This window comes from Nansenia antarctica (assembly GCF_963989245.1).
Source record: "Nansenia antarctica genome assembly, chromosome: 12".
Lineage (NCBI taxonomy): Eukaryota > Metazoa > Chordata > Actinopteri > Argentiniformes > Microstomatidae > Nansenia > Nansenia antarctica.
Genome location: NC_137682.1, coordinates 16,224,108 through 16,244,116, shown reverse-complemented (window position 1 = coordinate 16,244,116; position 20,009 = coordinate 16,224,108). Strand labels below are relative to the sequence as shown.

Sequence of the window (20,009 nt, the reverse complement as noted above, 5' to 3'; positions counted from 1 at the left end):
CAAGTGTGTGTGTGTGTGTGTTTGATTGATTTGATTTATTAGGATCCTCTATAATAAATACGGTACTCAGTTAGGAGTGCCAATGGTAACTACACAAATCTAGTGCGTATATAATGCATATTTTTTGGAGTTTTTCAGATATGATCTGGTAGAGCGTTCCATTCAATCATAGCTCTATAATACGCTCACTGCACGTTGTTTCGTTTTTTTGGGGGGGGGGAGTTTGGAATTGTGTAGTTACCACTGGTGGCATGTCTGGTGGGGTATGTGTGTGTGTGGGGGGGACATGACTCCTCAATAGCACATTTCACATTCAGGTGCTCACCATTCATATTCTGAAAATATCCTGACCCATTACCCTTGTGTGTTTCTCAGGTTCCCTGTACCTTCTGACCTATTTGTCACAGACATGTAGCAATGATTGGACATTTTCAAAGCCTCTTTCAATGAGGTGGATAACATAATCTCTGACATGACAATACCATGATATGACCTTTGAAAAAGCATTTTAAACGTCTGTTTATTCGCTATTGTTGTTTTGTGAAAAACATTCTACTTTCTATCTATTTCAAGTGATATATAGATCAACAGGTCAATCTGGTTCTTCGGTTGTTTATAGGGCCAGAAATCTGTAAAAACCAGCACTGTTTCAAAAACCTTTTAGTGATCTCATTCAAAAGCAGTCTCTTAACTCTGCGTGATTGCATTTCACTTGTTTGTTTTGATTGCAGCAGTGCTTTGTAAATTACCTTTCGATCTTGAGGCATCAAACACACAGAGGTCAGGCATCCAGAGGTCACTTTTCAATACCTTCTAGGCAGATGGTTCCTTAACCTAAAAGGGTGCCATCAGACTATTAAGTGTAAAATAGTGAACTATCCCTTTAGGTGGCACATATTTCACAAACATTTCCAATGAAATCAATAATGAACCTTCAGAGGTAGAGGAGGCCTAGAAGTCCACTCTCACCAGTCCCTGACGAAGGGCACAATTGACAGGTTGCTCTATTTTCCCAGGGAGGCGTGACTTTGCACACACCTGCCAAGATCTATATCTATTTCAGTGTTTTTTGGAAAGCCTTCAAATGACTGAGGGTTGCAAAGGCCATTTTTAGAAAATGACTGTTAGCTCTAGAGCTAGGGAGAATAACAAGTTGAAAATACCAGAATATGGGGAAATATAGTTTGTTTTAGTTGAGTGTTGGATGGATATGTTATTATGCTTATTTGATGTTTATTTTCTAATTTTAATCTCTCAATAATTGTAGCACTACATTTGGTATTGTTCTCATCTACGTCAAGGGAAGTAGGTAAGTAGCCTTGAAAACCGATGGTTCTCGAGCCTAATGGCCTATAGGAGCAGTGAGGCGTCTTTGATGTACAAGTACACCCCCTGGACATGACGCTGGTATGTCGCAGGGTCTTACCAACCCTTAATTCTGAGTGACAAGCAGGGAGGCATCGGGTAGCATTTTTATAGTCTTTGGTATGACTCGGCCGGGGATTGAACTCACAACATCCCAATCTCAGGGCGGACACTCTAACCGCAAGGCCACTGAGCTGTCAAGGGAAGTGAACACGTTGAATCTATTGAGAGCTCATAAGAACAATCATCCAGTAGCCACTATGTTGATAACAAAATGTTTTAATTGAAATACTGTAATAGTAATTTACTACAAGGACACACCTCTGCTGAATCCATGTACATACTGTAGGAGTTAGTTATGTTAGTGTTGGTTTTCAGATGAGCTTTATTTCAGTCCACTTGGATCTTGGCACAGTTGATGTGTTGGACAGGGGCCATCCTCGTGGAGGTGTCTTTCACTCAGACCACAACCTACTTTCAGTGTCCTATAAAAGGTCACGGGAGAGACAACGCCCACTCGGACCGATGGCGCCAGGGGAACCAGGGTCCCCGGCCAACAGTCCATTCATTGTAGAGATAGATTGATGAGCTCCTCTCTAATGTTTACGGGTCAGAACGTTCCAGAGGCAGCGCCCTGCGAAGGTCAAGCATTGCCCAACACAGGTTGGATAACTGGGTATCAGGTATCAATGCCTATGACAGATCAACACCAGACTTAGTTCCAATTTAGCTGGCAAGTACACCTACAGGCCTGCTGGTAGTGGTAAGCATACCACCAGGAGTGAGAAGGTACACTGTAAATCAAGATAAAAGTCAGTCTTCTATAGTCAGGATAGCCAAATATATGACTTGCGCCTGTTCTTCAGATCAAATTTTGGCATTGAAGAGCCATTGGACACTGGGTCAGCATTTCTGACTAGAGCATTTGAGTGACCGGCTGTATGCACTGGCTGTGTATCTCAAGCACTTAAGATAGAAATCAACACATGTAGCATTCATCTCTACATACACCACACAAATGGACACACACAGAGGATTCAAATCATCTCTGAAAATATGCTTTTATGCACTTATAAGTGCTCTAACATTTTTACAACATTAATTAAATCAACTGATCAATCATTTGTTAACGCTGCAGTCTGACAGAAATGTCCACTATGGCGTTGTGAGCAAAAAAAGATCAGGCAGAGAAGCAAGTGGTGAAAAAAGCACAACGCCGCCTCTGCTATCTCAAGCGGCTGAAAAAGTTTGGCTTAGGCTCCAAGATACTGGGGGCCTTCTTCAGAGGCACAACCGAGAGCATCCTGACAGGATGTATCACTGCCTGGTACAGGAACTGCACTGCCCTAAACCACAAAGCGCTGCAAAGGGTAGTGTGGACAATTGAGAAGATCAGCGGTTGTGTGCTACCCTCCATCCAGGACACCTACAGCGACCAGTGTGTCAGTAAGGCCCTCAGGATGATCAAGGACCCCAGCCATCCAAATTGGAAATTGTCGGGGAAACGGTACCGTAGACTCTGGGCTAAAACCCAAAGGATGTCGAACAACTATTTCCCACAAGCAATCAGGCTCCTAGGGAAATGCACTGGAATAAGGCAAAAGACTGTCCCCCCCCATACCATCCCCACTGCATTAATAATATATATTATGACTACCTGATTACCTGAACACTACCTACTTGAACTGCACAACCTGACTATTACTTGAACTTTCTGTAATGTTGATATTTGGACTCTGCTGCTATTACTTTATTCTATTATTGCTGATTTGCATTCTGCTGCTATTGCTACTATTGACGCTATCGCTGCTATTGTTGATTGTTGATTGTTGTTTTTATACCCTGCCTATTTTATTATTGATTGTGTATTCTGCTGCAATGTCAAAGTTGAATGAACCTGAACCCAAGAATTTTACTCTGCATTAACTATACGTCCCTCTTTCAGGGCTTGAAATGTAAACCCTTGTAAGACTAATTAGAACTACTATATTAACCAGTGCAGAAGATTAGATCCTTCCATTGGCTCTCATTAATCTTGAGAGAGTATTCTGGACTGCCTTGTTGCAGTGTTTTAGTGTGTGTTTCTGCGTTGTGAGAGGAGCGAGTGATCTGACTCCACTGTGTGAGAAGCTGCACAGCTCTGGCAGACGTTCCGCTGGATCAGCACACATCCCTCACACCAAGGTCAGGCAGCTGCAGAGCTTTGCACACACACACACACACACACACACACACACACACACACACACACACGCACACACACAGACACAAACAGACAGACAGACAGACAGACACACACACACACACACACACACACACACGCACACACCCACATGTTGAATCTGACTCATTGCAAACAAAAACACATTCATCATGCAGATAAATAAATCATCTCTGACTAGATTTCTTTGTTCTAACAATCACCAACAACAGCTGTAGACTTGAGTATAGGTAAAGGATTGATTGGCCATTGAACAATGTGTCTTGAAGTATTGGGTAACGTGCTGACCCGGTTCTTGCCTCCTCCCAGGGTGAGCACCACAGTTAATGGGCGGTGAGTGGGGGCTCCATGGTGCCAATGGGCAATTTGTGAGGACCCAAGGCTTTTTAATGTGGACCCAGACACATCCTCCTTTGTTCAAAGCTATTAGCATGAGGGTGACCTACAGAGCTTCAGAGCAGTGGGCCCTGTGTCTATGGGCCGCTAACAGGGCTGTTAAAGAGCCATTAAGACTAAAGGTCAGTTTCAATCAAACCTGAACTGCGAATTAATTGACCCTTCCGGTGCAGCAAAAATGGTTCAATAAAGACCATGGTGTTGAAATATAGCTAATTGTCTGCAGTTGTCCTAATATCTTATCATCAGGAGATGAAATGTATGATCAATTGGATTTGAATCTGAAGATTGACTTATCCAGTCAAGTGCTTTAAAAAAAACTCCCTAGTTGCAATGGCAGTAGGTTTTGGGTCATTGTCTTACTATGATGAAGCACCATCCAATTATTTTGGAGGTATTTGCTTGTACTCTAACACTTCTAACCCTAACATGTTTAATCTATGTATTTTTATCCATTAACTATTATCTTATTAAATGTTGTATCTATTTACTTCTTATATCTGCAGCAGTTATGAGTTTAGGATGAAACATACTGAATGATCCATAATCCAAGTGCTGTGAATTCACTGTAAATATAGGCTAAATGTGTTTGCAAACGTGTCATTTTACACTGCAATCTCACACACCGTATTGGGCAAGATAGCGGTTGAACACAGATGCAGTAATAATTTAAAAATATCAAGGTCGGAGCTAATGTATATATATATATATATACACACATATATATATATTCATACATGCAACCACTTGTGATAATCTGTGACCATAATCCTGTATCGTGGTAGGATACTTATACAAGGTGCAGAGGTTTATCTCTCTGAGAGACATAACACTTTTATCTATATCTTTTTATTCATTGTCTATTATCTTGTTAAATGTTTATCTATTTATTTTCTATATATATTCTTGTCATCTTTATTTCCCCACTATCCTCCTCTAGCTGTATTTTCTATGCTGTATGTAAAGCACTTTGAATTGCCCCTGTTGTATGAAATGTGCTATACAAATAAACTCGCCTTGCCTTACTCGAGCAGACAAGATGTTTCTGTACACTTCAGAATACATTCTGCTGTTGCCGTCAGCAGTTACATAAATTAAAGTTAGCCAGTTCTAGTGGCAGCTATACATTCCCAAACCATAACACAACCTCCACCATGTTAGATGAGAGGGTATGATGAACATTTACAGAGTACCATCTCATACCATCTTGGACAGATCCCAAACGTTCCTCTTGCAAACATTCTGGTACATGATCATATTTGTCTTATCTGTCCATAAGACCCTTTTCCAGACCTCTGCAGGCTTTTAGGTACTTTTTAGCAAACCAATATAATAAATATAGTATGTGTAAACAAGCAGTAGAGCAAAAGCTAAATTGAAGTCCTGAGTGTGCAGCCAGTAGGGGTATCATACACTGATACTGGGAGTCAGTGTTCCTCTTGTTGGGGGGTGGAGGGGGGGGTGGGCTACCGCCGGGATTCTGAGTTCAGCAGAGTAACAGCTGCAGGGAAGAAGCTGTTGGTGCAGGAACAGAGACTCCTGTACCGCCTCCGAGAGGGAAGGAGGGCAAACAGTCCATGGCTGGGTTGAGAGGTTGTCCTACTGGTATGCACCCTCCGCAGACACCGCCTGCACTGGAGGGCCTCGATGGCAGAGAGTCGGAGTTGGTCTTCTTGATGTTCAGGGCCAGGTGCTGGACCTCCTCCCTGTGTAGGCCATCTTGTCGTTGTTACTGATCAGGCCCACTCTCACCAGTCCCTGACGAAGGGCACAATTGACCGGTTGCTCTATTTTCCCAGAGAGGCGTGACTTTGCACACACCTGCCAAGATCTATATCTATTTCAGTGTTTTTTGGAAAGCCTTCAAATGACTGAGGGTTGCAAAGGCCATATTTAGAAAATGACTGTTAGCTCTAGAGCTAGGGAGAATAATAAGTTGAAAATACCAGAATATGGGGAAATATAGTTTGTTTTAGTTGAGTGTTGGATGGATATGTTATTATGCTTATTTGATGTTTATTTTCTAATTTTAATCTCTCAATAATTGTAGCACTACATTTGGTATTGTTCTCATCTACGTCAAGGGAAGTAGGTAAGTAGCCTTGAAAACCGATGGTTCTCAAGCCTAATGGCCTATAGGAGCAGTGAGGCGTCTTTGATGTACAAGTACACCCCCTGGACATGACGCTGGTATGTCGCAGGGTCTTACCAACCCTTAATTCTGAGTGACAAGCAGGGAGGGTAGCATTTTTATAGTCTTGGTATGACTCGGCCGGGGGTATGTCTCAATCTCAGGGCAGACACTCTAACCGCAAGGCCACTGAGCTGTCAAGGGAAGTGAACACGTTGAATCTATTGAGCTCATAGGAACAATCATCAGGGCAATCCAGTAGCCACTATGTTGATAACAAAATGTTTTAATTAAAATACTGTAATAGTAATTTACTACAAGGACACACCTCTGCTGAATCCATGTACATACTGTAGGAGTTAGTTATGTTAGTGTATATTTCAGTCCACTTGGATCACAGTTGATGTGTTGGACCAGGGCCATCCTCATGGAGGTGTCTTTCACTCAGACCACAACCTACTTTCAGTGTCCTATAAAAGGTCTAGGGAGAGACAACGCCCACTCGGACCGATGGCGCCAGGGGAACCAGGGTCCCCGGCCAACAGTCCATTCATTGTAGAGATAGATTGATGAGCTCCTCTCTAATATTTACGGGTCAGAAGGTTCCAGAGGCAGCGCCCTGCGAAGGTCAAGCATTGCCCAACACAGGTTGGATAACTGGGTATCAGGTATCAATGCCTATGACAGATCAACATCAGACTTACCACCAGATGGCTGGGTTGAGAGGTTGTCCTACTGGTATGCACCCTCCGCAGACACCGCCTGCACTGGAGGGCCTCGATGGCAGAGTCGGAGTTGGTCTTCTTCATGTTCAGGGCCAGGTGCTGGACCTCCTCCCTGTGTAGGCCATCTTGTCGTTGTTACTGATCAGGCCCACCACCGCGGTGTCATCTGTGAACTTGATGATAGTGTTAGAGCCATGCACAAGCATGCAGTCGTAGGTGAAGAGGGAGTAGAGGAGAGGGCTCAGCACACAGCCCCGTGGGACACCGGTGTCCAGGGTCAGGGTGGAGGAACTAATTTTTCACATTAACATTTTTGCAAAGCGACTTACAATCGATACATTTGACTAAGTAAGTCAATCATAAATCCTCCAGTCGTAGCAGGAAAAGTAATCTAGCTCAGGCCAGGGGCCATTGGCAGTCGTCGTGATAGAAGAAGCACTCACCAGTGCTTTTTCTTTTTGTCTTTTTTTATGATGTTCCAAACAGTTGACTTTAGCAAGCCTAAGGATTTGGCTATGTTTCAGATTTTCCAGCTTAATAATGGATTCCTTGACTTTCATTGACACCTCTTTGGTCCTCTTGTTGGCAGACATCAATAGCAGAGGCAAAGCCTAGAATCATTGATCTCTTATGCCTACACAAATGATGTAACAGAACATCATAACCAGACACCCCTGTCGAGCCAATTGTCCCATTACTTATGGACTGCACTTGTATAGCTTTACAATGGCCTCTCCTCTCCAGATCAGCTACACACCCTTGCTGCCACCCCTGCTGTGGTTCTTGTTGGTGCTGGTATGATCATTGTATATGCATTAACATAGAACATTGAAAGTGCAGATTGTAAGCTTTCAAATGATGTGTCATACATTGAAATCTGAAAAGCATTGAAGAAGATATGCTTATTTGAATGTTGGTACATCTCAAACCAATAAAACACATATGCCCCTGCGGCACACACAAGGGCCCTGCCCTTGTCTAAAAGGACCATCCTCCCACTGCCTGATTGCCGACCACATTCGCAGACCGACACGGTGTCACTCATCCGTACCACCGTCATTGATCCCGATTACTTTCACTTTTGAATTCCATGACAAAACCATAACTTCCCGGGGGGCTACAATCAAAAATGACACATCCCAGGACAATCTAGCAGACATACCCCCGTGTTCCTTAGGAAGAGGAGAATCTAGCAGCGTTGGTAGCAGACTGAAACAACTTCACTATGAACATCTAACTGCATGTTTAGCACATCACAACATGCTAATAAAACGTCAACATGTGAGCTTGAGATGGTGGGCTGACATCCATATAGAGATGTCAGAGAGACATGCAGACACGTGTTGCCACATGTAGGTCAGAGGGGGGGAAGGACAGGAAGAGTTGAGTGTCATCTGCGTAGCTGTGGTAGGAGAACCCATGTGAGGAGCTTACCAAGCCAAGAGACTTGGTATAGAGGGAGAACAGTAGGGGCCCGAGGACAGAGCCCTGTGGTTGGAGATAAGGATGGAAAGAGAAGGGGGGTCAAAAGGATGAGATCAAGTATTTATTGACTCAGTCTTGAGTGCCACTAGCTGCCACCTAAAGCCTACAGTGTAAATGTCACACTAAAGTGATTGGAAGTTTTAATTCAACAGGCTCTCATTAGTAGGGTAGGCCTACAGCAACACTCATCAAATCAGTGCACTGACACCTCCATTAAGACCTTTCCTCAATTGCAACACGACTCCTCGGAGCATTAGAGGAGAATAGCTAAGGGGGAGGAGCCTAGATCTTCTTCTCCAATGTGTTTTTAGTATACGTAAGTCACAACTGAGGACGGAGGAGAGGATGCAAGGAAACATGTGAAAAGACTGGAGAGAAATATTACACAACCTCTGCAGGTTATTAGTGTGGATTCATATGGTCACCTGATGCGGTTACATTACTCCATGCTACTTACGCACTAGCTGCCATTTCGAGGTACTTGCGTACCTTGTTGACCCCGGCATGGAATATCAGCCCCCCTGGCCTAGAGCATGTTTACATCCTCTGAGGCCCGTTGGAAGCAGCATGTTCTTTTATAGGTCAGAGATTTATGGACTTTCCTTAGGTCAATGATTCAATTATTGAGTGGGGTTAGTGCTTTATGTGAGTTGTGAGAAATCAGACATCAGAATGGTTGTATATAAAAACCTAGCCACCAAATGTTAGTGCAATAAATGTTAATTTGTTGTTAAGTAATATTACTAACATGAATGCGTGGGTAGTACTTCTACAATGTTGAAAAAAAGCCAATGACAAAGGCCATTAATAAGAATTTCTATCATGAAAATTCTGTGTCATGCCAGCCAGTCTTTGTCACAAAGAGAATCCCACTGGTCACGTTTTTGCTATAACGTAAGGGCTTGTTTTTTCTGCTCAGTCTAAAAGGCTGCATTGTGCCACTGTTGTGGCACGTGCACAGACTCACTCATAGCCCCAGAATGTACAGTACACAAATGGATGTGAGGATGGACTTTCAAATATCTGGAGTGGCATTTCAGCAATCAGGAGTAGTGATATAGTTGGAAAGCAAATTTTCCTCCCAGTTGGAAACAACTTTGCATCATACAATTGCAGACTTGGAGAATAGAATGCATCCACTGCATGATAGCACAACATCTAGAAGGACATGGGTGACATCACAGAAGACCAAAGTAAAGGTTTGAAATATTTTATTGTCAAATAGACAAGGATTTCCACTCCCTTTTACAGGAATTCAGTTTAAAAAAAAAAAAACTAAAAAAAACATCTTCACTTGTGTCCACAATAACTGCAGCCATTAACAATCTAGAAAGGCATTGCAATGACAACAGAAAAAAGTATAAAAAAAGATCAACAAGCACTAAAGATACATTTAACTTCCATCGAGCTGTGATCTGAACAAGTGCAAAAAAGGAACAGTTTTTTTCAACATTTCTAAATGGCAGTTAAGACATCTGCATACATCAAGGTTGGAGAACCTGTGCAATAAATGAGCAGCATGTTCACAAGGACAGACATGTATTGGCTGGCTAACAAACATTCACATACCCTTCCAATTCAGCATTGAACACCTACATATGGCCCCCCGAACACATACCAAGTCTTATAAGCCTCTAGATGGACTGTTAACCTTGCTGAACAGTGGACCATTCTGGAAACAACCCACAACTGATGCATTTACAAAGTGGCTAGTGTGAACAAATAACATTGTACCTATAAATCTGGAAAACTAGTTGAAGTGAATATGCAATTTACCTTATTTGCCAATTTTGTACAGTATAATTGAAAATCTTGTGCACAAGCAGGAAAATGCTTTATTACCCAAAGACTATATCCAGAATATTGCCCAGTCAATTTAAATTTTGTTAATAGGAAAAAAATCACATTCAAATAGTCTGAAGTCAATCCTAGTAATGTTACTCTTGTTTAGGCATTAGACCATAATCCCAAGCAAACCCAAGCCTCTTCCGTTCCATTTTAAATAATAGGCCGTACCGTCCTGGACACCGGAGCGGACAGGCTGGCTTGCCGGCAGAAGATCCTACTACATACTATTCCTTCAAATTACAATCTGGATTCGTACAAAACAATATAGAAAATAAGACACTCCAAGAGTGATCTTTACATTCAGTTACTCAAGTGTAGAAGTGCATTGTAGCCCACCACCACCCCCTCCCCCCTCCCACCCCCCAAACTTCCCTTCCTCCTCAGTACTCCTCTACCACGGTACCAGCCGCAGAGGAATAGAGTTTTTTCTTGATGAGCCGGAAGCCCGGGCTGAGTTTGAGTGCATGCCTGAAGCCTGGGGTGAAACAGGCTCCGATGAGGAGGAAGTCCCGCAGGCTGGGCCAGGCGCTGCCATCCTGCTTGAACACCAGCGTGAGCTCGAAGGTGGGCACCACGTTGGCATCGTACACAATGCGCTCCAGCCGCTTGCAGCCCTTCTCCAGCTCCAGGTGCACGTAGAGCACACAGCCACGTAGGCCGCAGGGCTCACCCGACGCCAGGCGCAGCACGTCGTGCGCTATCCTCCGCGTCAGCTTCTCAGGGACGAGCACCTTGGAGCAGTGGAGTGTGGTCTTCTTGGCTCGAGACAGGCAGTTCTCGAACATCTTGGCCAGCTGCTGACAGGTCCGGTCCTCGTTCACCTCCACAGTCAGGTGGGGCTCAGCAAGGCAGTGATCCCAGAAGTCCAGCTCTGATTAAACAATACAACAGTGGACACACTTATTCAGGGAGGCCTTCAGGCACACCAGGCAAAGGTTGCAACTTCGACACAAGTATGAAGAACAATGAGACCATTTGATACATGGTTACAATAGGACCCTCTTCAGTAGGCCTTACTTCAGCAAAGCATAAATCAACATATTAGTGTGTCCTTCTCCTAGTCTCATGATCGTATCACAGTGTGCAGCCTGTATGGACTGAATACCATAGGCAGCATGAGAAAACTCAATACTTTGAGCCATTGTGAGTGAACTTCATTTGACTGTTTTTAAAATCACCAGGAATTAGGCTAACCTAACGCAATGAAATGAGGACACCATTTGGATCAAACAGGGGTGAGGCAAAATAACTAATATTTCATTAGAAGGGTCAGGTGTATTGAAGCCCTAAGAAGGTTCCTTGGCGTTAGATGTGAAATACCAGAATCTACACACATGTAGATTATTAACTATAATGTAGCATTGGACTAGGCTGTGACAATGCTTTTGGGCATGCACATCTCACATTAATGCACCATCATAGAGTACAGCACAGTGTTTTATTTGTATAGTATAGTATAGTATAGTGGATAGTGTACATAGCCTTTATTTGTAAACCAGCTCTTTCCCTTCTTGTTTTTAGTTTTTTTCCTAGCACCAGGGGAGCCCCCCCTCCCAAATGTCGTTGTATGGTACCTGTACTATATCAATGACAATAAAGACCATTCATTCATTCAATCATTCAATAGACTTCTGAGCGGTGTTGCATTGTGCAGAGGCAAAGCAGCAGCCTAGAGAGATGACTTCATCTGTTGTTGCCGACCACCCCCTCCCCTCTCCTATCTGCTGCTCTGCACCACCAGTGAGGTAAACAAGCGCTGGATGAATGAACTCTAAAGCACAAAGAAGTTAAACAGCAAAGACATCAAATCAAACTCACCATTCTCGATAGAAGCCTGGTCAAATCTCCGTTCGATCAATTCCGATATGCATTCCGTGTTTTTATTACTCTTCAGTGTGCTTGTTGCAACCATCGTGGAACTGGAAATCCTTTTGTTCTTTCTAAAGTTCTGTTGGAATGAAACGCAAAGAAACGCAATTTGAGCATAATAATAATTAAACATGCTAGCGAAAGAAAGTCACACAGATACGCATAGCATCATAGCTTATTGGCAAGAACAACAGAAACCAAACGAACCAACTGTGGTAGCTAGGCGGAGTGACAAGCTCAGCTGTGAAAGGCGTCTATTTAATCACACTTAGCTTACCTTGGTGTTCAGTTCATGTAAAATATAGTCATTTAATTAAGGCTTCTTTTGTAAAAAAAAAAATATAATAATAAAAAAAAGACCTCAAAGCATTCACAACTAACTTTCCCCAGCCAGACACACACATTCACAGACTCTCTCCTTCACACTGCCTGAAGCCTGGTCAGGTCCGCACGAGGGTTATTTATACCTTTTCCGTGCACAGCTGACTTGACGCTTTGACCAATCACGCAACGTTATGTGACCAGAGCTCGCCAAGCAACACACCTCGCGCTTGTCAGTGCGCCCAGAGACTGCACGTGATTGGCTACGAATGGAATCGTGTTAACCAATAATCTATGGACGTTACTTTGTTGCTATCTACATTTTGCAACATTTTGGACAATTTACCAGGGGGGGTATTCCATCAACGTCGCTAAAGGAAAATCCAGGCTTATTTTTGATAACTTTCGCGAGACCTATCAGAATAAATCTGGATTTTCCTTTAGCGATGTTGATGGAATACCCCCCCAGGTCTTTCTTAACATGATCATGGATTAGGCCTACAGTCAGTTAAAACTTGAATACTTGTGTAGTTTTTTTGTGTACTTTTCTTTAAAATCCAGTCAGAATGATATGCCTGGTTGGTGTGAGATGCCACAATTGCTTTGTTGACCTAGTTTTTCAAACTGAAACAGAATTCTTTGCAACATGATATCTGTATTTATTGAAATGTCTTGATAAAGGATTTCCCATTTCCACTTGTACTGGTTAAACTGGCTTGCCTGTCACAATTAGAAACTGTTGTGGGCAATCTATTACAGTGGGCTACTGTACAGCATTACTGTATTGCTGCCTCATCTCAACTGTATTGCATAAAGGCTGCTTATTGAGTAACATGACAATATATGACATTATACTTAGATCATTGGTAAAAAAAAAAGAAAAAAGAAGATGGCATATGAACTATGGTTGATGTGCACTTGACTTGGTCATAATGTCATAATGCCCAGGCATTCTACAAGAAAGGTAGTAAACTTAGTAGTAGTTACTACTTATAGTAGTTGTTACCTGTTCACGGCATTTAACTCCCTATGGTTTATGTAGGTATCAGGTTAACTTGGTCAGTCAAACTAATCCATATTGCTCTTTATTTTAAATAACATTGATTTACAGAGTTACTCAAACAACTGGTATAATAACAACATGTTAGACGAAGAAATCAGTTGTCTGCAGATAACTGCAGTGTCGCCTCTTAGGAGCTCAGTAGGCCTACCCCACAGATTTGTATTGGACATTTCTTGGCCACAATGTTGACTTTTGTTTGCTCCTAAACGTCCTGTGCGATGGCACAGTATGGAGTCACACTGGCAGACTTGTGAGCATCAGTCAAATAAGAGAGATAGAAAAGAGATGTTTCGTAACACCATAGTTACTGCACAGCACCATTAATGTGTGATGGTGTCCATTATCATTCACTCAACAGCCATTTCCCCCCTGCAACCTGACCCCCAGCCCTGGCCCTCAGCCCTGGCCCTCCCTCCTCACAGCTTAGAGTAATGGAATCCAGAAGCCCAGCGAGGTCTCTGCCCCCAGTCACATGGGTAGAACAAAATACCCCTAAGAAAACAGTCACATGCATTTGTCAGTGCCGGGCGTCTCTGCCCATCTGCGAGTTTGAGAAAGAAAACAGCTGAGGAGGGTTCATAACAAACAGCTATTCCATGTTGCTTATAGCTTCCAATCCAACTGATTCTGAGCAAATGGCAAAATACTAATGGCAGTCTCACATACTTCACACAAGCATCATTAACAGTACAAAAGAAAAATGCAGTATATTTGACTCTCACTGTTCTTTTACTGTTTTCCCCTGCTTTTATATTCATTCTATGCTTATATATGTTTTTATATTCACTTTATGTTCTTATTCCTGTTGTAAAGCACTTTGAGCTGCATTTCTTACTTACCTTGTGTTTGACCCTACCTTTCTACTCATTCCTTTTTTTGTCAGTAATATTTAGTAAATTGTTGTTCAATTGTATGCTTGTGTTTGCACAATGCAAACATGTTGCACTACCGTTATCTTTACCCAACTCCTGAGACCTTGACGTCATTTTCTTATCAGCAACTTTTGAAAATACAGCCTTGACCGACATACATTTGCAAATATTCTATAGTTCCCTTCTGATTGTGCATTAGACAAAATGCTATGAGCCAACATGTGGTGTTCCTCTTCAATGTGGTTCTCAAACCAAAACCCATGCAATAGTGCATGTTTGTGACTGTGCCTGTGGCTTAACAAGAAGTCAATGAGAGCCAGGGCTTTCCCTCTTGTGTTGACACACCACCATATATCACAGGAACTTAGACTAACAAGAGGTAAAAAAGGTCAGATTCCAGTACTTCAGGGGGCTTTGCTCGAATGCAACGCTCAGTCTGTAAACTCCTTGACAGTTACAGAGGAAAGTGGGGTAAAAAAAGTACATATGTGCCATATTTTGCGCTATGGATTGATAACTACATTCAAATGCATGTAGCTGTAGCCAGGTCAGCAGTGTCCACGCAAGCCCCTTGCCTGTGACCTTCAGTATCAATAAGTAAGGTGGGCGCTACTCATTTCCGACTGTGAAATGTTTCCACCTGTTGACTCTTGTTTCCCTGAATGAGGCAAAAATAAGACTTGTTGAGCATCACATTACTGATCCAGTCCAGTGGAGGAGGACCCTCTGTTTTGTGCCTGAGAGCTGTGCTGGCACCCCTTACCTCTTGCCACAGCCTGCCTCATGTTGCATCCCCTTCCCTCCCAGTGGAATTTAACAGGACACCAAGCGTGCCTATTTTGATGGACCGCATTACTCCAACACAGAGTCTCTTGCTAGGAGTGCAACACTGTCACAGATATACTGTAGAAACAAGTTTGTCGCTCTGTATTCCAACATAGATTTTTTGTGAAATTATTTATTATTGCCCCTTCAATTGAATTATTACTGACTTTATTTGTTATCTGTCACAACAGAAATGTGTATATGTGACACGGTCTGGTGAAAAGGGTCGCATGTCGGCAATTGTCAAGTCACGCAAATCAGCTAAACGTTTTTCCAGGTTTTTTTGCAGAGTGTTGAAGAGCCCACTCGATATAACAAACAGTTTTAGGATCACTAAATACTGAATTGGATTCACTGTCTCGTCTGGGTAAGGCTACTGGGTAAGTGATACATGGCTTGTAAACAAACTTATGTTTTAAGACGTGTTCAAAAGCAAGGACTGTGTGATCATCTAATTATGTGTAGTTTATGTGTTTTTAGCATGTTGATGTTCTATCAGTGTGTTGTGATGTGCTAAACATGCAGTTAGATGTTCAGAATGATGTTCCTTTTTAGCCGCTATCTATTTGCAATTGTTTTGTGTTGTGCGATATTCTCTGGTTTTTGGTTTGGTATTTTCAGATTTCAATGTATGACACATCATTTGAAAGCTTACAATCTGTACTTTCATAATCTGGAAAAGCTGAAAAATGTGACAGCAGCTGGTATAGCCAAGAACAAGTCGGCAGACAACCGACCATTCTGACTTTTATTCTGAAAAATGTGGATGAATTTCAGCGTTGTTGAGGATCAGTGACACACACGCTGGCCTGCCAAAATTGCAGTGCTATGGATTCGGTCAGTAATCCCCACTACTACATAGTTAGTGTAGAGTGGTGGGGATTGCTCACCGAATCCATTGCTTTGCAGTGTTTTGGCTTGACTAGCGAGTGTGTAATTGATTTTCGGCAACGTTGAAATTTATTAGCATTTTTCAGAATAACAGACAGAACATTTAGATTGGTTGGTGACTTTTTAACCAGACCCTGTCACATAGTTCTCTACTACCAACCTCAGCTTTCAATTCTTAAAATATTATCTCCCAAAATCGAATAACCGAGTGGAATCGGAATACAAGAAAGAATTATAAAGCTATGGCAAAATCAGACTTTGTGAGTAAGTGAGCCATCAGTGAAATTAAACCTACACCATCTCAGAAATGGGGGCATACTTGTTGTGTACAGTTGGCACTCTGCCTGCCGCTCTACTTAGATGGAAACGTGCCCAAAGGCTAACCTGTCACCCTATCCCGCCTTCGAAGGTCATGGAAACAGCTACGCATGCTCATGAATCAATTGAGTTGTAGGTCACACAGTGTGGGTAGCAGGTGACATGGCTCTTTGGATATACTATATACAGTAGTCATCAATTTTAACCTTGTACACTATATTCAATATTCATGGGGAAGTTGTGAAACTGTAAAACCGGCTTCCTGTCAATTGACCAAAACAATCCAGCAATGTACCAGTGGAGACCCCAGTTGAGACCCCAGTTGATTCTGAACAACAACCTCAGTAGCAGAGAACTGGGCATCTCCTGGTTTACATCCTATCTGGCTGGTCACTCTTACCAGGTGACGTGGAGAGGATTGCTGTCCTCCTCATGAGCCCTTACGACTGGCGTCACCCTGGGACCCGTCCTAGGGCCCTTACTGTTCTCCCTCTATACCAAATCTCTTGGCTCTGTCATTTCTTCACAAGGTTTCTCCTACCACTGCTATGCAGACGACACTCAACTTCCTGTCCCCCCCCGCCCCTCTGATTCGCAGGTGGCAACACGTGTCTCTGCGTGTCTTGCAGACATTTCTGCTTGGATGTCAGCTCACTACCTCAAGCTCAACCTTAACAAGACCAAGCTAACTCTTCCTCCCTGGAAAAGCCTGCCTTCTCCAGAGAACTCCTCCCAGACAGCCAAGAATCTTGGGGTGATCCATAACAACCACTTATCCTGTGTGGCGAACATCACAGCGACAGCTCGCTCCTGCAGATTCTTCCTCTACAACATCAGAAGGATACGACCATTCCTCACCAGAGCAGCAGATCAACTCTTGGTCCAGACACTGATCATCTCCCACCTTGACTACTGCAACACACTCTTGGCCGGGGCTCCCCGCCTTCTCCATCAGACCTCTGCAGCTCATCCAGAATGCTGCCGCCCATCTCGTGTTCAACCTCCCCAAATTCTCCTGTGTTACTCCTCTCCTTCGCACCCATCACTGGCTCCCAGTAGCAGCTCGCATCAGATTCAAGACCCTGGTGCTCGCCTACCGGTCAGCAAAGGGAACTGCCCCCCTCCTACATGCAAGCAATGGTCAGTCCCCAAACACTGCCCGTTCACTCCGCTCTTCCACCTCTGCTGGCCAACTGGCACCACCACCTCTATCGAGCATAGACTACTTTTTCTTGTGATGACTGATGGATAGATGATTCACTTACTTAGACAAATGTTTTTGTTGTAAGTTGTTTTGGATAAATGCGTCTGCTAAATGCCAAGAATGTTAATGTAAAATGTAAACGTCCCATGTGGGGATATTGAGAATGAGAAGACAGACACTTGTAGGATGCATTTAATGACTGATGATCACAAACAAGTTTTTGATTAGACATATTAATGCTCTGAAAGTGGTTCCATCCATCAATAAACAAATCAAGGCTTCAAAGTTGACAAGTTCAAAGATTGCTTTGAGTAAAGAAAATACAGCTGTGTTGGTTAAAGCTAATCACAAGCAAATCAATCATTATTGTAGGTTATGAGGCCTTAGGTGTGGACATGTAAAGAGGTAAAAAAATGAACAAAACATAAACAACATCTGCAACAGAGGGTCCTCACAACCCAGATGAGGGTGTAAGGTAAATGGGAGCACACTGATAATATATTTGAGACACATAATAGCTAATACCATACCTGGAAAAAAGAAAGAAAACACAGGAAGGCGATGAGCTAATCCTTACAATCCTAACATATACATAGAAAACAACATTATTTGTTACACCAGAAGATTTACAGTATGCAAACACTTTGTAAAAGCATGGATGGTCATAACAGTAGAGTAATTGGTTATGCAAAATGCAGGTTCTACATAGTCTCAGTGCATATTCCATAGCATTAGCCGTTTTGCTGTAGCTTAAACACATTAGGGAACTAAATAATAGTAAAAATATCTGGAATCTATCAGGGTCTAAGACAAATAGACAATCCTCTTACACTTTGATACTGAAACCTTTGGGGGATTGTGTAAAAAAGAGAGAATCTAAACATTAATTCAACAATAAAATATATTTGGATGCTGGTCTTGATTGAGTTGGGATCACAGCTTCTCCTTACCTGAATGACTATTGAAATAAAATTACACAAAATAACAGTTGATCAAATCAAAGAACAACATCATTCGATCACGGTCCTTTTCTCACAGATCAGTGCTCACTTCATAGTCCCATAATCTACAACACTTTAATAGCTTTGGGCCTTCTGTAACAACTTGTTTCAAAGTGAAATGGTACTTTCTTAATAGTTGAAGTTTGGGACCACAGTTGAAGTTTGGTGTGTGAAAGAGGTTGGTCTCATCTGTTGATCATTCAATTGGCACTGCCTCGCCTTTTTATCGTGCAGCAGCTGAAAGACAATAAAGAATGAACCAAAAAGTTCAAACAACAAAACCAGGGAATATTTAGTAAAACACCTAATCCTGTGTCATAGCTAGAGAAAAGAAGTGTAGTTGTGTGAGGAACAAGATCTTTATCGATGTCCTCATGTTTGTGATTACTCACACTAGAGGGCAGTGTTGCATTGCATACAGGTGCATCGCAAAATATTACAATATCGTGGAAAAGTTCATTATTTTCCATAATTTAATTCAAAAAGTGAAACTTTTATATATTCTTTCTTTTATCATTACACATAAAGTAAAAATATTTCATGCCTTTTTTGTTTTACTGTTGATGATTATGGCTTACAGCTCATGAAAATCAAAAATCCAGTATCTCAAAATATTTGTATAGTACATAAGATAAGACCAATTAAAAAAAGGATTTATAAAACAGAAATCTTGACCTTCTGAAAAGTATGTTCATTTATGCACTCAACACTTGGTCTCGGCTCCTTTTGCACGAATTACTGCATCAATGCGGCGTGGGATGGTTGCTTTGTTGCCTTCAGCTCGTCTGCATATCCATGGAAAGTTGACTGGAAGGGAAAAGTGTGGTAGGAAAAGTGCACAAGCAACAGGGATGACCGCAGCCTTGCGAGGATTGTCAAGCAAGAACTTGGGGGAGCTTCACAAGGAGTGGACTGAGGCTGTCAGTGCATTAAGAGCCACCACGCACACACGTATCCAGGAACTGGGTTACAAGTGTTGCATTCCTAGTGTCAAGCCACTCCTGAACCAGAGACAACGTCAGAAGCCTCTTACCTGGGCTAAGGAGAAAAATAACTGGACCATTAGTCAGTTGTCCAAAGTCCTCTTTTCAGATGAAAGTAAATGTTGCATTTCATTTGGAAATCAAGGTCCAAGAGTCTGGAGGAAGACTGGAGAGGCAGGCACAGAATCCAAGTTGCAGTCCCCAGTCAGTGATGATTTGGGGTGCCATGTCATCTGCTGGTGTTGGTCCACTGTGCTTTATCAATCCCAGAGTCAACGCAGCAAACCAGGTGATTTTAGAGCACTTCATGCTTCCGTCTGCTGACAAGCTTTATGGAGATGCTGATTTCATTTTCCAGCAGGACTTGGCACCTGCCCACAGTGCCAAAACGACCAGTAACTGGTTTAATTACCATGGCATTACTGTGCTTGATTGGCCAGCCAACTCGGCTGACCTGAAGCCCATAGAGAATCTATGGGGTATTGTCAAGG

At 42.6% G+C, this 20,009-nt stretch overlaps 2 protein-coding genes across 8 annotated transcripts in view; both read right to left on the bottom strand.

Annotated features, from left to right (window-relative positions):
• LOC308168425 (uncharacterized protein) overlaps window positions 1-20,009 on the bottom strand; it is a 218,669-nt gene that overhangs the window by 151,988 nt on the left and 46,672 nt on the right. For 6 of the 7 annotated variants that reach the window (XM_080543006.1, XM_080543007.1, XM_080543009.1 and 3 more), the window contains one exon: window positions 17,727-18,772. In XM_080543006.1, the coding sequence (XP_080399132.1) occupies window positions 18,759-18,772 (14 nt within the window). In that variant the 3' untranslated portion in view covers window positions 17,727-18,758. Of the gene's footprint in view, window positions 1-17,726; window positions 18,773-20,009 lie in introns of those variants that run through there. The other variant, XR_013937731.1, reaches the window with a different exon arrangement.
• Window positions 10,552-12,083, bottom strand: LOC308169071 (DNA damage-inducible transcript 4-like protein; the record flags this gene model as incomplete). Its single annotated transcript, XM_080543704.1, has 2 exons — window positions 10,552-11,042; window positions 11,990-12,083. 2 exons carry the CDS (start codon window positions 12,081-12,083, stop codon window positions 10,552-10,554), a joined length of 585 nt encoding a protein of 194 aa, XP_080399830.1.